The sequence below is a fragment of the Mugil cephalus genome, chromosome 15 (assembly GCF_022458985.1).
Source record: "Mugil cephalus isolate CIBA_MC_2020 chromosome 15, CIBA_Mcephalus_1.1, whole genome shotgun sequence".
Taxonomy (NCBI): Eukaryota; Metazoa; Chordata; class Actinopteri; order Mugiliformes; family Mugilidae; genus Mugil; species Mugil cephalus.
Window position 1 is genome coordinate 3,889,062 of NC_061784.1, and position 17,741 is coordinate 3,906,802.

The 17,741-nt window shown below is 40.5% G+C and overlaps 1 protein-coding gene across 12 annotated transcripts in view; it reads right to left on the reverse strand.

Annotated features, from left to right (window-relative positions):
* msi2b (musashi RNA-binding protein 2b) overlaps window positions 1–17,741 on the reverse strand; it is a 235,939-nt gene that overhangs the window by 50,652 nt on the left and 167,546 nt on the right. For all 12 annotated transcript variants that reach the window (XM_047606668.1, XM_047606665.1, XM_047606664.1 and 9 more), the window contains exon 8: window positions 10,294–10,376. In XM_047606668.1, coding sequence (XP_047462624.1) covers window positions 10,294–10,376 — 83 coding nt within the window. The remainder of the gene's footprint in view (window positions 1–10,293; window positions 10,377–17,741) is intronic.

Genomic DNA, 17,741 nt, shown 5'->3' on the forward strand with positions numbered 1-17,741 from the left:
ACATTAACCAACTCTTTAAGAAGAAAATACCACCAAAATGCTTTTGTTCCAAGCGAACTACTACCACAAGCACAGTGGGCAACTGGGTGGTACCAACCAAAGCCATGTATGGAATCCATGTGTCTGTATCATTGCTGTAATTGCTCCACTTCAGACTTGCAATTAGTTAAACTTGATTCCAGTCCACTTTCGGTTGCTAAAGTTTGTTAGTTTTTTTTTTTTTTTCTGTATCATGCCGGGTTTCATTAAAATTCCATGGTCATCCAGTGCGCAACAAACAGCTAATTAAAAAAGTGGCTTTGGATCCTTTCCAGGCAACCTATAGACCAGTTCATCATAAATAAATTAAAATAATCCAGCATCAGACAGGCAATGATCCCAAATCACCGTTTGCTATAAGGGGACAAATAGCATGAACGGAGCTTATTTAAATAAAATAAGATTTGATATTCATACTCACCATTTTTTGTTTGTTTACAGCCACTGATGGTAAGAACGACACCGGGACTGAAGTGGTGTTGATTTTTGTTATTTTTACACAAGAAGTTATTGGTTTTCTAACATCATACTTGAGAAAAAAGTTCAAAATACACAGTGTAAACCGGGCTGAATCTAACTGCAAATCTTTTATAGACAGATAAATATGTCATAAAGTCACTATCACATCCATTACAAAAACATAAATATTTTAGTGTCATCCCAAAAATATTTCAGTTTCTTCTGTTCCTGTCTTGTTCTAGTTATAAAAGTAAGACATCTCTGTGGACAGGTTATTTAGTCTTTATCCACAAATAACCAAGCTTGACATTTATGACAATCATGTCAGAAGCTACCAGAGTCTACATACACCAAGGTGTAGGATCTCACAAGTACTACTAGATCTGTTCAGTAATAGAGGAGAGGAGGAATAAAACAAACAGCTGCCTTGTTTTTAATGGACAAACCCTATGATAGAGAGCGGAGGAACGCTCCCGTTATGACCTTTTCAATACATCTCCCATACATATTAACCTTGTAGGTATAACGGGAAGGTGTGGGCGGGATGGACTGGCAATGACTGTCCTTCAGGGACGAGTGTTGTGGGTATGGTGTGTGTGTGTGTGTGTGTGTGTGGAGGGGGAGGTGTGCGGCTGCTATTAACTTCACTAGTGAATGGATTCCATCAGTAGACTGGCAGACTGAAGAAAGGAAACTGTGTGATTCATTTACTCCAGCTCCCACTCCCAGCTGAACAGTCAAAACACATAGACTGAATAGTTAGGAAATGTCACAGCTCTGACTGGCCAATGTCAGGTCTGGAGGTGTAAGATTACTCAGTTAAGAAAAAGGTTTCTCAAAACCATTTCGCAAAGTGGTTATTTAACAAACAGAAGGAATGAAAATAGAGTTAAACCAATATTTCTGACCAATTTACATACATCTATCTGTGTACCCAACATCTAAAGGTCTATTACCAGAGAATTTAGTAGACAGAGATGTCTCTGAATTTTTCACAGTTCAAAAAATTTCGTGTGAAGTCAAGAGGTTTGACTTACAGGGATGACTTTTACATAGATTTGCCTGGGTCTGCTTAAATTAATCTATTAATAGTCAGGAGAAAATGAGATTCTGATTTTGATGCGATTCTTGTGATACGCAAGTTTAACACCTGTTAGACTAAAAAAAAAATAATAAAAATAAATAAATAAAAAATAAAACATGTGTCATGCATTACATAAAGTGGGTATTTACAGGTTTTCCATTCTGCACCGCTCCATGGTCAATAAGGAAATCAAGACAACCGAGTAATAGCAGATGTATGATAATAGTAAGCGGTTCTGTATAAAGCAAAAATGGTGCCTTCAATGGCCAGCAATCTCACATGAGTCATTATGTCTGATGCTATCTCTGCGTGGTTATATAAAAGCTAAGGGATATGAGGTCATCTTAAGGACAGGTGCACCCTGTGGTGTCTACACTGTTCTTTTGTCATGCTTCTATATTGCAAGATGTCTCCATGCACACAGAGAGTCACATTCGGAAGTGAGACCATGATCATCAGGTTGACGTCAAATGGCTTCCATCACTTCCTCAATCAGCAGATCTGAAAATCACTGAGCTTTTATGGGACATCCTGGAGAGCAGAGTGTGGAGTGGATTTCCTCCTCCTTCATCCCTCAAAGCTTTCCTTCTTCAATGAAGGGTAAACATCCAATTACTTACAGTCCACAACTTGTGAGGCAGCGCTCCGTGTGGGACTGAAACTGCTCTGAAGGGTGGTCCTACCCCCTTATTAGCCACTTGATGTTCAAAGACTGTTTAAGATTTCCACTCTTTTAAAAAAATATTTTTTCAACAAAGACATTTTCAACAACCCGGAGACTTAAGTCTTTCTCTGTAGAAATCTGCTTTAAAATAGTGATAACAAGTTTAGTCTCTGGCTATAACCAAGTGTGTCCAAGTCTGATTTGTACAATAAGACCTAGACGAACACCATGCACACACTTGACTTGATGGCTTCCAGTGTGAAGCCTTGAAGTCAACTTTTATGTTCAGTGGCGGTACAACCAAATCATCTGCCATCATGGTAGCGGTAGATCTAACTGAACATTTGTGTAGCACATCACACATTACCCAGTGACTGCAGACAAGTTATAAACTACTGATATCATCCATCTTTATCACAGATAAATGTATGATTGCTGAAGTTATGTTGAACTAAGAGCGTTACCCCTGGAAAATGAAATCTTATGATGGGTCCTACCTCATCTAAAAACCCTAACATCATCTTAGAGAAAATAAAATCTCTCAGCAACATGAAATCGACTAACTTTACAGCACTATGTTTAACCTATTTATCAAATTTAGCTTTTGACAATATGGTTTTTCCACTCCCTGTAAAGCAGTGACATAGCATGGCACTAGTAAACAGATTAACGCTGGTGTAGCCTCACAAACACATGACCACACATCATCAGTCTTATAGTCTTGTATTTGGCAACTCATAAAGTCACAGTATGTTTATCTTCCTACCTGTTTAATTCAACAATATATTAAATGCTATTTTCAACACTTTATTGTTCTGAATTACTTCTCTAAGGTGTTGTCCTATGTCAGTAAGTGTGGGTGTGTGGGTTGTCCTTTAATCCCATCCAGCTGCTACTGCATCTGCTACGCCTGCAAATGTTCCACAATAAAAACCCTCTAAAAAAAATGCATGGTTTCGATCTTCTGATACGCTTTAGGGCTTTTAATTTGAAATGTAGAGCACTGATGAAAACAGTAATGTTAACAAGGCAACCTTATGGCATTTTCTTCATAAAGTGCAAGGTCTGTCCAACCTCAATCAACAATATGACTGTAGATACAGGTGGTAATGTCTTGTATCATGTCCTGTATTATGTCCCCGCAGATGTCCAGACTTGTTTTGTGCAACCAGAGCAGAGATGTATTTTTTTTTTTTTTTTAACTGTTGGTGCAATAGTGATGTATGAGATAAAAAGGCCTGGCTGGTTGGATGGACTATTAATAAACTATATCTACGAAAAACATTACCTGAATCACTGCCATGTGTAAATTGGGTGATGAGTCTGTGACTGATAATTCACGCAGTATATATAGTCGTGCTGTTTCTATTTTTCTTATTTGCCAAATGCTACTTTCCGTTTTTCTTCCAGTTTGTGTGCAAATATTAAGGCCCTGTTAAGACCTGGTGTACAGCGTGTCTCAAGCCATGACTTGGGATCTTGGGATCATAGTCTTGTGATCATGCTATGTGTGGATATAAATAAGGCAAACTTTGGAATGCAGTAGAATACTGTACAAACCACAGATGTGTCAAAGCAATAGATCTACCACTGTTTCACAACCGTGTTCAGCTCTATTTGGTGTTTGCACGCTCCAACATGGCCTCATGATGCAAATCTGTGGACGTAAGGGACAGTACTTTAACTTGGCCAGTTGTGTTCAGATCGCTCAGGACTCATGTTAAAATCAGAACTGAACAGGGTCAAAGTTATTTTAGGGGTAATACACAGGTGTCAAACAAACGGCCCGTGGGCCAAGAGCGGCCCACCGGAGGGTCATATCTGGTCCGCAGCATGGATTTGCAAAGTGAGCAAATTACATAAAAGACTGCAAGGAAAATAACTGCTATTTCTAATGTGTCCACTGTTTTAGTAAGATAAGTGGACAGAACACAACAGTGAGACCCATGACTAAACAGCAGACAGCAATGGGTCCAAATTACATTTATATTCCCTACGATTTTTTTATTATTATTATTATTATTTGGAAGGATGGTTTATTAAATATAAACACTCTCCTAACTTAGTTGTTCTCCTTTGCACTAAAACAAAGAAAAAAATATGGAGTTGTCATTGCTTATAGATTGTTGTGCTGTTATCTTACTGGCCTGGCCCACTTGAGATCAAATTGGGCTGCATGTGGCCCCTGAACTAAAATGAGTTTTACACCCTTATTCGGTTGTCCTTGTGTAAGCTGTCTAGAGGAATCCTCTCAGGAAGTCAGGAAATACTGTTCTGGAAATCTGCCAACCACAACACTTAACTGCCCTCAAAGCAGATCTCTAATAGTTATTTTTTTTTAATCTAGCCACTTATGAGAACTTTTGGCTTCATCCTGCCTGTGTTACAACAATTATGTGAAACACATCATAAAGTGAGTTTATAAGTTCTCTCCAAAACAAATTAGAACATGAAAACTTGGAAAACAAACGAGCAAAGAAAAGCACTGTACTTTGCATTTTTTTTAGGCACCAAAGGTAAAGCGATTAACTCCATACTGCAGTGAATAACCTAAATAAAGTCAACATTTGGTTTTAATACTGCCTTTAAAACTGCTCAAATACTCTGGGCTACACGTGCACACAGTTTTGGTTTTGGCGCTTGGCAGGTAGTTTGTTCCAATCATCTTGAAAAAGTTGTCACAGTTCTTCTGTGGATTTAGGCTGTCTCAGCTGCTTCTGTCTCTTCATGTAGTCCCAGAATGACTCAATGATGTCGAGATCAGGGCTCTGTGGGGGCCAAACCATCTGTTGCAGGAAGCCTTGTTCTCCTTCTTGTCGCTTGAGATGGTTCTTTATTAGCGTGGTTGGGGGTCATTGTCAATCTCCACAATGAATTTGGGGGCAATCTGAAACCTCCCTGATTCTATTGACTGATGGAAAAAAAAAGCGAAAAAAAAAAAAAAAAAAAAATGCCCTCAAAGTGAAATTGACAGATATATCTATACAAGTTGTCTTCTAATAGCTGTTTTTATATTATTATTTATTTATTTAATCACTGTAGAGAAACATTAACAAGGAAGATTCATAAAAAGGAGAAAAACAAGGCCCTTTTAATGAAAACTACATTGTATATTGTACTATTGCGTACCTACAATAATATATGTAGTAGAAATGCCGTCCTATATTAGCCTCTTCCTCAGCGACTTGGAGAGTCACAGCTTATTCTCTTCCTGAGTGCAGTAATTGGTTGGTCATATCACGAAGACCCAGTGAGAAATTGACGACTAACAGAAAATTCCTCCCTCCCGGTGTGATCATTCGCTACTGTTGAATATTAAAAATAACACATTAAAGAACATTACCTTGAAGCACTTGACTAAAACCAATGTGAGTCCATTTTAATGGCACACTGCTTGCTCATCAGAGCCAATACTTGATAGGTATTATTATGAATTAGCTGCGCATGCATAACAGCAGGGTGGGAAGTGATGGAAGGACTCCTGTCTGAGGAAATGGAATTCACAACCTCTCCTTAGCTGTAATAAGGTGCTGCCTTAGTACAGTGGGATAGAGACATTCATGTATGAGGAGGGAGTGATACAGTGTTAAAAAAGTATTTGAAAGGTGTCAAGCCATCTTCTGTTTATTGATTTTTACTCTGAATATTTACTGCTTTTAAGCTTTAAGCTTTAAGGGGACGAGCATAAGCCATAGCTTAAGGGTGTTTCAACATTCACATGCAGACCTGGAGGAGACAATCAATACTTTTATCACATCCTACATGTGCTAAAGCAGGGCCATGTTTAAGTCAGTGCAGCTGGTGGGGCAGGCTATGACACTCTTGCTAAGCAGCACCCTAGTATTAATAATACATGAAACAGAATTCATAGAGAGGAAGTGCTTTGGAGAGTGAGGCCTCCGTGGCACATGAACACAGGGTGATTGACTAAGTCACTTAAAGGTCCGGTCACTCACATCTGAGCGGACACTGACCCATTACACTGGCAGAGCTCTTGAGAGGACGGGCAAGGAGAAGGTGGGGTGCCCTGTACATTCACAAGCCTCCCAAGTGGGGTGGAATTTCTGTCCACATCAATTATTCAAGAACCATCTTGGATAACACTCATAGGCAGGATGGATGAGGTCTATTTCTGTATAGTACTTTATAAGGATGAAGACAGGAGGCATTTTTTATTTTGTGCGCTGGCGCTTCAGACACCGGATAACCAGCTCACTATGAGCAACTAAGGTAAAAAGCCCCTTTTTGTCTCTGAAAAATGCTCTCAACACACTCCAAATTCTGTTCGCTTTGCCGACATTCCCAGATGTCAGCACTTTGTAGTTCTGAGGGTCACATTTATTTCCTGTATCCAAAGAAATTTAATGTACAGCTGGTGTTGCCAATAGGGACCCTTACAAAGGTGATAAAACCCTCAGAAAGCATGTCCATGTGCTGTCCTTTCACACCGAACCCCCTCAGGTTTTCTGTTAAGGTTTCTGGGACCCTCAGATGGGTCGCGAGGTTTTGTTTGTGCTGCTGTAACTAGCAAGAAAGGCATGGACTAGTGCTCTTACAGTCATTGAGGCATCTTCGGGCCCCGCCCTGTGAAGTACTGCGCGTCACACAGTGTATCACATCACAGCTGCATGAGGTCAAAAGTGCTTGAACTCTCCAGGCCGCGCAGTAACAACTTCTCAGCTTGCACTTCACATTGCCCCTCAGTGGCAAAGGTTTGCTAAATATTTATAACCACGACAGTAACTGTCATTAACTCTGACACATCAGCAGGTCGGGTGTATGCAATGACTGCTGCTTCAGAGCCATTTGGTGTTACTGGCAAGATACAGCAGAAAACAAAAGTAACCTATAATTTATCTCCCCTACACTTTCTGCACATTTTCTTTCTCTGATAATAATAATTTCGGTTGCAATTTTATAATAGGATATACAATGAAACCTATATGCACAGAGAAAATAGAGGGATAGGACTATTATTTTTATGATGTCTTAGGGCGGTAAAAGCCAACAAAGTGGAAACTAAGGGGAGACACCACAAACCAAAATGTGTTTCTATGGACTTTTCAATTTTGAGATTGAGGGTTATTTTGCTCTATGTCTTCTTTCAGACCGGTTCAATGAAACCGTCCAAACATTTAGGTGCTAATCTGACTACACTTTGTCTATGGGAAATGTATATATTTAAATATATGATCTAAGAGAAAACTTGAAATACAATTGTGCACTTTATCATGCATAAGTTTAACTGGCAGTGTGACCACACGGCTGATCTTTTTGGTAGTTGTAGTAGTAGTAATAGTAGTAGTAGTAGTGGTAGACGATTAAATGCTTAATTTCTCATTTTGTACCGGTTTTCTAACTATTGCTAGTCATTCAGTTCGTAAGATACACAAATATGCTCATCTATGAACACATTATCCACACAAATATCTAATATTCAAATCATAGCTCAAATATATACATCATACAGTGTCAGTATTTATATTGTATGAATCTGTAGAATCATGTGAACGTTTTAATAATATGTCAAAATAGCACACTATTAATATAGATTAAAAAATAATGATATTTAATCGTGACTAATTGTATTTCTTAGAGTGGAAGTCAAAATGTTGATATCAACCACATAAGTGTTGTGGTAATAACTATATATAAATACATAAATATTTTTTAGCCATACGTTCTACGTACTAGAATAGAGTCTGGCATCACTGACTTTCCTTGTGGGATACATGTTTCAACTAATAGAGATAAAAAATACATAGCATGCAACCAATCAGAGCCATCTTGATGTACACAAATCTCCACTGTGCTTAGATGACGTGTATGACTATATCCTTGTTACTATTTTGTCCATCTCTGCCCTCTGATTTAATTGGCCATGCAGGAATTGAATTTTCAACTTTTATAAACAATTTATTTAGGGTTCTTCAATCTCTAAACCAGAAAAGTTAAATTCTGTAGCATTTACATACACAAACCATGTCAGTTTTAATCCTATCTATAGTCTTAAGGTTTCTACACAGGGGTTTGGACATAGATCATTTACAGTCTCAATTATATATTTTTCCTGGAAAAAAAATATTAAAAATCTATCCTTTTAATTTATTAAGTAAATGCAACAAATTTTAAGCATAAATCAAGGAGGGCCCACATGCTATCCATGAAGGGAAAAGGTAGTTTTCATTTTGCCACATTTTAAAAATAGTTCTGAAATAATGCTTCCTCTGCGATATCCCTTCTCTGGGTATAATGTGTGTTTACTGGTGGAGTGAAAATGCCAAAGATTCCCTGGGCTATCAAAGTTGGCACGACGGCAACACAATTTGCGAGTTTGAATCCACTTGAGCAGATGTTTCTAGCAGCTGGACCAGTTACAGTGGGCCGACTGTGTACACACCTCACCGCTGACCATGTATGTACCATGTGCTCATTTTACCCCATAAAATCTGTTAGACAGAAACGTATCAGGAGATTTTACCTTTCTAATACTACTATTTAATAGCATGCTGGACGCGTCTAGTAGTTACTCTCCTCTAATGTATGTTCTCCTGGGAGGCCTGCAACAAATCAACAATGTTTAATGCTTTGAGTTTTTTTTTTTTTTTTGGATCATTTGTTGACTATAGTGAGAGACACGATTAACTTGTGTTCTTTTTATTCCCGATTGAAACACCTTAATTAACGCTGTGCTGCAAATTTAATAATGCATTTATAGGGAACAATGTATTTTATGAATTAATAATGATTACCATAATCTCGGACATTCCTAATTAGAACTACTGTTTACGATCCAATTATCATCTCATTAGAACTTTTGACAAATAGGTGGAGTTGGAACTAAATGAGGCTCGTTTTTCTACAAGTTAGAGAGGTACAAACAAACAAACAAAAAATTATGCAGAAATGTTCTCCAGAGATGTTGTAGCAGGGCTGGCAGGAAACAAACGCTAACAGTTTTTGTAACTTAAATTGTGAGGGAATAAGTTTTTGAATACGGTACTGAAATCAAGAGCTGACAGTCGACTGACGTCTGGTATTTGTGTGTTCATGCGTCCATGTCGAGGGAACCGCAACATTTGATTGTGACAGAATGTCTTCCACGCGCACACAGTTATTTCTGTCACACCCTGGCTTTCTTTGTTTCAGTCTCGAGCTCTGGCTGAGATGCGCTGCTGAGACACGTGGGGATGTATACTGGGGTCATATGTGACCAGGACCGATCCCTGGTGAACATGGTTCTACTACACTGATCCTGTCAGTCAGATAGCCAGTCAGTCAGTCAGGCGGTTTCAGGAAAGCGCTGGGAGACAGAGACAGAGAGAGCAAGAGAAGACACACACACACACACGCAGAGAAGGAGCGCCACAAGTATTCCCTCCAGTCAGTCACGATCCACAAAACCGTTCAAATGATGCAGGATTTCTCAAGAGGCCTGTGGGGTGGAACTGGGTGAAGGAGGACCTAATGTCACACTCGCTACACTGAGGTCGGTTCCTGTCAATTATCACAAGGCACATGATGACTTAGAAAACTGCTACTGAACTCTGTAGAGCTCTGAGATGACCATATTACTGGTGTAAATAAAACAAGCATCACTGGAACTCTGTGGAAGGTGTTAATCCCTGACTAATGAACTCTGCCTGTGCCAGTAGCTTTCCTGTTGCATCCCTGGACATCTCCACCTGTGTGTGTGTGTGTGTGTGTGTGTGTGTGTGTGTGTGTGTGTGTGTGGGGTAGGGGATTCAGAAAGGGAGGGACAGGCTCCACTCTCCCGTCCCTCAGCCTGACAGGCAGAACTCAGCCACACAATTTCACGGTTTGTGGGCAGTACACACCACTGCTTTCCCATCCCTGAGAACCAGGGACCCACAGTGTGTGTATGTGTGGGTGCGTCAGCCTGTGCATATGAACATGGGCACACATACACTCACACCAGCTCTGCTATTAATAGTTGGGAAAAGGAGAAATCAAATATTAATCCTTCAACGTCCACCTGGAATTGAAAAAAAAAAGAAGAAGAAAAAAAAAAGGTGTGCGGACTTACCATTTTGTTATTGATTTCATGAAAATGAATTTCACAGACTTTCTCTACGATGTCTTCACTCTCAAAAGTTATGAAACCAAATCCTATGCAGAGAGAAACAGAGGGGAGAGAAAGGTGGAGAGTTAGTGGAGCACCATAACAGACCTCCAGCACCACAAGATGGAATATTATCACCGGCCACATCCAGAAACTATGACAGTACATCTGTGGAGATTGGCTTGGGCATGAAAAAGAACAAGTGAACAAGACAGACATTGTCCTCTTTAAATCAGGAATATGATGAAATCTGCCACATTATTAAGGGCACTCAAGGACCTCTTCTACAAAGAGAAGATGGAAAAACAGCACAAAGCTCATTTAATGAGATTCAGGGAGCTGGGGCCCAGCATCTGAATTTCATTAAATGCATTTTGTGTTCTTTTTATTGAAATCTCACTGTATAACAAGCCCTCATTTTTATGTTAATACAGGCCTCAGAATGAATGTGTCGTTGACAGTGGGATTTTCATGCCATATTTATAGGATAAAAGCTTAACCCCTCTTTTAACACAAAGACAGAGAAACAAGATGGTTTTAGACTTTTGAACACGAGTGGATTGCTATGCTCTCCTCTGTGTTTTGATGGTGATACACAAAGCAATCTAGCTTCTGTGTAGCCGGGGTTGAAAGGAAAGCAGATATTCTATTACTTTTGCAAAAGAGAAACTGTTAGTGAATAAAGCAGCAAGTGGGAGTGAAAGGACACGAGTTTCCTTTCAAAGCTGCGAACGGCCGAAGGAAATAAAATCGCCTCCGATTGCGCTTAAACAGCCGCCACTATAAACACCACGCCATCTGACTGACACACACACACACACACACACACACACACACTCCCACAGACGGCACCATCAATCTGCTATCACGGAGCATCAGATGACACCGGCTCCATGTGAAAAGGTACTAATGTGAGCAGTTGTTACTTGAAGGGACTGGGAAGACAAATCCATGTGTTCAGGCATCAGCTCGCAGGATAAATCTCAAGGTCGAAGACTCAAGGGGAAGCCTTTCAGAGCCCGGTATCCTGCGTGCGTGCAGAAATTCACTTACGGCACGCACAGTTCGATACGACAGGGTATACAAGCAAAAGAGAACCGTCTGAGATTCTGCTGTATTTATTGTACTGAGACAGTTTATCCCTTTAATATCTCCGGCTGCATTAGGCCATTGCTGGCTATGCTGCAAATCAATAAGCAGGGCTGCTTTATGGCAGTATTGGATTTACAGGATTTTTGAATCAATGTAATTAAGCACCTTTACCTGTGAGGTATTTAATACAACCCATTCCCATTTGGTTAGTCTATACACAAACCATGAGCCATATTGAACACATGGCTATATTTTTAGTTATTTCACAGTATAAAGTCATGCATACCTTATCCATATCACCCACTCCTACTGTGTGAATGCTGTTTGTTGAATATTTAACAGCTGTTGATTTTTGCGTCTATGCATAAATAGTAAAGTGAAGTGTATTACAGTGTATTACACTTCTCTAAGTAGCTTATTCTGTTAATGCATCATATCATGCAGGAAATATCCAGATTTCTTTGTCAGGAGCTCCTCGTGCTGCTTACTACAGTAGGCATCCTATCACAAGCACTGACATTTATACTTCTGCCATAAAGTCTTTATCTCTCACTAGCATTTTCCTCTGCTGCTCCTCCTTCAGTTCCTCCTCCATGAATAACAAAAGAATCTCCTCGAGCCCTTCTCCTGACACGAGCCGGAACGTATCAAAACAGTCTCGTCAAAAGAAGGGCTGGAATCCTAACGCCCGGGCTGATTAAAAACGAGAAACATCTAATCTAATGAGGCCTCGGCTGTGAGACAGACTATCAATTTCCACCGCGATATCTCAACGCCGAGTTCTAGTGCGAGCGCGCGGCACATGCGGGAGGACGGGGGAGACAAGGGACAGGTGACGGCGGCGGGCTGGAGCGGGGTGGGGGAGAAGCACCCTCTTCTCCCGCTCACCCCACCTCCATGGCAGCGCAAGGAGCACTTTTGACAACCAACAAATCAACCGCCAGGAGTAATTTGTCACGGAGGGGTGTAGGCAGAGGGAGTGGAGTCTGGGGGAACGAGGAAGGAAAGAGAAAAAGGTGGAGATGAAAGGAGAAGGGGGGGTGGGGAGAAAGACAGAAAAAGTGACAAGGAAAGAGGTTAACACACACGGCCCCTGTCGCCACACTCCTTCCTGCTGCTACAGGCAGCTCCTCCATCAACTGACAGGACATTTTCCACTGCACCATTATATCCAGCGGGGTCAGGGCCGAGCCACACCACCACAGATACCACCAGCAGGGCCCTTCCACCCATGACTGGATCTGTTTAAACGAACAAAAAGACATTTTTTCTGTAGTGTAAACTACCGCTACAATATGTACATACACACACACACACACACACAAAAAAAACTACACAACAAACATCGCTATTTCTCTCGCTCCTCGGCTCAGCACACATCTCCCTGATCAGTCCCCCGTGGTCTATCTGAACTTCTGTCCCCGCCATTGCAGTGCAGTTCTTTGCTCTACTATCCTATTTTACAGACCCCACAGACAATTACAGGCCACAAAATAGCAGCAACAGAAACATTCCTCTCTCCCGTGCTCGTTCTGCGGGGTGTCAGCAGAGAGAGATTGTCTCCACGCGTTCCAGCCATCCTCCTCCAACTATCCACACATGGCAGAAGGCTGACCTCCTCCAAACTACTAAAGACTGTCAGCGCTGACAGACACAAAGAGGGAGCCGTCAACATGCTCACACTAAAGAACGTTCCCACAGCTTAAACAATAACCTGTAAATGGAAACACATGGACGTCTTATTGGAAGGCTGATAATAGGTGTTATGTGGCTACTGCCTGAGACCTCTTGGCTGCACTCACTCACACTTATTAGCCAGCACTGGGCTTGGCCTCATCTCATCGCTCCGCAGAATCGGCAGGGAGCCCGCTTTCACGGCCTTTTACCAGCTTCATCATACTCTGTCTTTATTTCACACTCAGAGCAGGTTTCTCTGCTTACGTTGGTCCAGTGCTTCTCACCCACTTTCACCCACCCCGACTGGAAATAAGGCTGATTCTGCCAGAAGCAGATTACGGGAGAGCTTACAAATTGATGCAGCTATGTTGACTTGAAAAGTGGCATCGCAGCTTTAAAATTAAGAACCTTTTTTAGAGTATGAAATTCTCCCAGTCAATTACTCACATTGAGGCAATATTTGAGAATTTCACAAATGTTATACGTTGACATGGAAATGAGGTATTGTGTGGTTGAATACGTGCTAATTTGCATACATTTCCAGAATATAAAACATGAACATTGGATAAAGCCAAGTTCAAAATTCCTGACACATGGGAGTCAAAGGTTTTCACAGAGGGAGTCTTATTTAATCTTTTCTTATCACTCTCAATAGCCAGAAAAAAAAAATCCATTTGTGTCACATTTTTAAGAATAAAATCTGGAATAAATCAGCTGATGAATGATATATGAGCAAATGCCCTCTGTAAAAACCTTCAGAATATAGATTGGAATGAAACTGTTAAGTGTAGGGTATGTCGGCGCTGATGAAATGGAGAAGTCTGGCCCCAAGTTGGAGAAAAGACGCATCGCGAGGAAACAGCCTTTTTAGATATCTTTTGTAAAATGCCATATGATCGTAGTGGAAGTCATTATTCATGGTTCAACATTTAAACAAAAAGATGTCACCATGATATTACCGGTTGATTACTTATATTAAGGTATTAACTAATCAAATAAAGAGTAACTTTACATTTCCAGTAGATAAAGTGTAGTTAAATAACACCTAAATGTTTACTTTGGACTTATTTAAAAGAGGATACATTATGGAAGAAAAAAGGGCTGAAAATCTGAAAATTATCTTGTGCAGATGTGTTTGCACTAGATGTTTCCCCTTGGCTTTTTTTCTTTGGAGGTCTGATACCATCTCTTCTGTATATATATGTACAGTATCTCTGTAAACCAGATTTAGAAATCACAGTCATTTATCTTCATGCTACATGTATAAAATGTCAATCAAAGTGTAGGCGGTAAAGGTGCGTGCACAATTTTGCATGCTATTATTATTGCAGAGATTTGTGAGGACGTGAACACACAAGGGGCAGAGATACGGATGACACAAATTTACAGCTTCTATGTGGTAGCAGGAACCCCCCCCCCACTCACCCCCCCACTCCCTGATGACTGCAGCTAAATATACTGCAATAAGTACATGAGAGCGAATGCAAAGCACATATGTATTATCGGTGACATACAAGGAATGCACCTAGAGCTCATTACACGCCTTTCTAGGTCAGTGTTAAGCACAGACTGAATTAAAACAAAGAATACTGTTGGGCTGTTATATGTCACATGTCATGCATATTCAGTAATGACCAACTACAATATGGCAGCGCATATTGAAGCTTAGCTGCTTTTGGATATTAACGGTATTTTGGTTAACGTACAGAGCACGTAAACTTCTATGTCTAATGCTTTCACAGTAGGGCTGTACACTGCTACTGATTAGAACTGCATCTAATGAGAGGAGCCTGCTGCTCAGCACCTCTCGCTGCTTGCCCTGTCAACATGGAGTAAAGAAGTGGAGCGACCTGGAGGAAGTGTCAGTCATGTCTCCTGGGACATAGCACGAAGGGAATAAAGTCACCCTGACATGATTTGCAAAAATACACCCGAGCACAACTACAAAATCGCGCACATGCAGCGCACGCACGCCTGCCTGCTATAGGTCATAGGTGCAAACCACCTGGAGGTACAGCTGCTCCACCTATACTTCCCCTATTGAAATGGTTACCCTGCCCTAAATGCATAATCCAAACTTCACCTGTGCTGTCAGGACTAACCCTACCAAAAAAATAAAATAATAAAATAAAATAAAATAAAAAAATAAATCCAGCACCGTCTGTCTGCCTGTGTGCCCTATCCTCCAAGACACATCTTCTTGTAATGCAGAGGAGCAGAAAGAGGCAGTCCGAACACCCACGGCACAGTTAGAGTCCTTTGATCAGTATTTCCGTCTGCTATTACTAGAGATCCAGAGCCCCAGGCAATAATCTCCTGTTTAATACAGTTAACGCCCTGAACTCTCTAACAGCACAGGGCACGTATAGCTGAGAAGAGAAGAAAAAAGAACACATCTTGGAGAATAATGTTAACTAGAAAGAAATAGCATCTGCCATTATCAGGCTGGCATCATACAGTATCTCTGCAGAAATATGTAGAGCATCCACATGGGCATACTCAAAGATCAACATGTCTTTTACACCTATTATATATGCACCTCTCCTTAAATAACAAGGTGTGGCAATTATCCATAGCAAAATTAAATATAGGCTTTAGTTATTGGATAGCATAGAGACAACCACACACACACACAGAGGTAGAAAGACAGACACATAGAGATAAAATAGGCCCCACAGGGATACCCAGAGTCCCTGATCACAAGTCAAGAACCCAGCTAATGAAAATCCAAAACAAATTTATGTGACTGCTTTGATGCGTCCCAGTCCGTGGGGGGAAACGACGATGGACGATGTAAAATTAATCCCAGAAGGGTCCCAGCACTGTGAGCCAAGATAACATGCAGAAGATAAGACTGATAAAACGTTGTTAGTTTAACTGTAAGATCACAACACAAACACACGATGGTATTTATCTCCATAGCTCTTAGCTCCTTCAAATGCAACAATCATATGTGTACAGCTGTATAAAAAGAGACTAGATGCTATAAGCACACAACAACAACATGAATGACATCATTCCTCAGGTAAGAAGTGCTGCCAAGCAAAGGTAAAGGGAACTTCCTGTTACATTATATTCAGTAGGTATGAAGAGTCTGACTTAACTGCTTATCCTCTGTTTGAATAAAGTGGGCCTTCAGCCTGGGTTATCTGTGTCTCTATGTTGTAGAATGTCAGCCAGTGTATTCAGCAGACATTGTAGTTGCAACAATGTTTTTTTTTTAGTGTGAAGTGCAAACGCTTCATATACTGAACAGTTAAGAAGGTGATGATGGAAAAAAGAAGGGAAAACTAATGAAAAACATGTCATACACAATATGATCATGTGTGTAGGTCTGCAAATGCAATAGCACCCGTGGGACTTCACCAATGCTAATCAGTCTTTGGACTTTGTCTGCACAGTGTGCAGCATGTCAACGCTCAATTTGAGCAAAGCATAAGGGTGATGATTACTCTACTGAATGTGTAGGTGGATGTACGCGCAAGCATCAGGTGGTGGAAAATTGGGCCCAACATTGGGCCGCAATTATCGCACATGTCAGTTTTTAGATCGCTAGCAACAGTTGTCAGGCTTTTATATGCTGGAACTTATTAGTTTAGACAACATTTAAAAGGACATCTCATTTCTGATTACTGAGAAATGTCATAAAGAAGCTTTTAATAACTGAGTGAACTAAAGCAACAGGCCAGAGAACAATTAGACGGCAGCAGTGTGACTGTAAATTGATGTAATTAGATTTCAGTGTGATTGCACTTTTCTTCACGCTTGGCCTTTATCATTTTATGGTGCCCAGGCGAGTTTGTACCGCCACTTGTTGGGAAATCTTTTTGAATATTCTGGTCTGATCAATTATATTTTTCCATTTATCTTTATTTCTGCAAACTGCAAATAGAAAATGGGAAGTGCAACATCAATGAAAAAGAAATGGCAGCCTTTTTCTCAAATGAGCAAAATGATGCTGTACCAGAGCAGACATCTGCCTTTAGGTGGCAATATTTACATTTAGAAACAGAAGACAAGGGTAAGTGAGTCACAAATGGGTGGACGGATGTACTGTATGCTTTCATTAAATGTTTACAGTAACAATATGTCTGCTTCTTCTGCATTTTCTGCAGATCAACTGGGCTCAGCGTGCATGCTGAGGGAACTAGTTTGTCTGTGCCTCTATGTAGGTCAGCTTTCAGAGTTGGCCATCAATTTCTACTGTCCTACTTAAAGAGACACCTCGTCTCCACACAGACACACACAAACAAGAACACCCACATTTGTAACATTTAGATTACATATGAAGACTGTAACCTCCACCCGTAACACGTCACTGATTTTTTTTTAATGCTTCAATCGCAACAATCCCAACGTCCCATCCCAGCGTTTCTACTAACTACAACCAATGCAGGGTTGGATGGTTAGTTCTTGCCCAGTGAGTGTGGTCAGCAGTAAGAGGGATCTCAACAGTGTCACAGTGTGTACTTGTGAAAAGAATAAGGCTCTCTCTATCTTTTCCAAAAATTTTAATTTTCTTCAAAAAAAAAACAAAAAACAAAACAAAACAAAAAAACATGACCTGGAGACTGAGAACTTTCACAGACATACTCTCTACCTTTTCAAGAAATGTTCAAACACTAACTCAAGAAAGGTTCCTC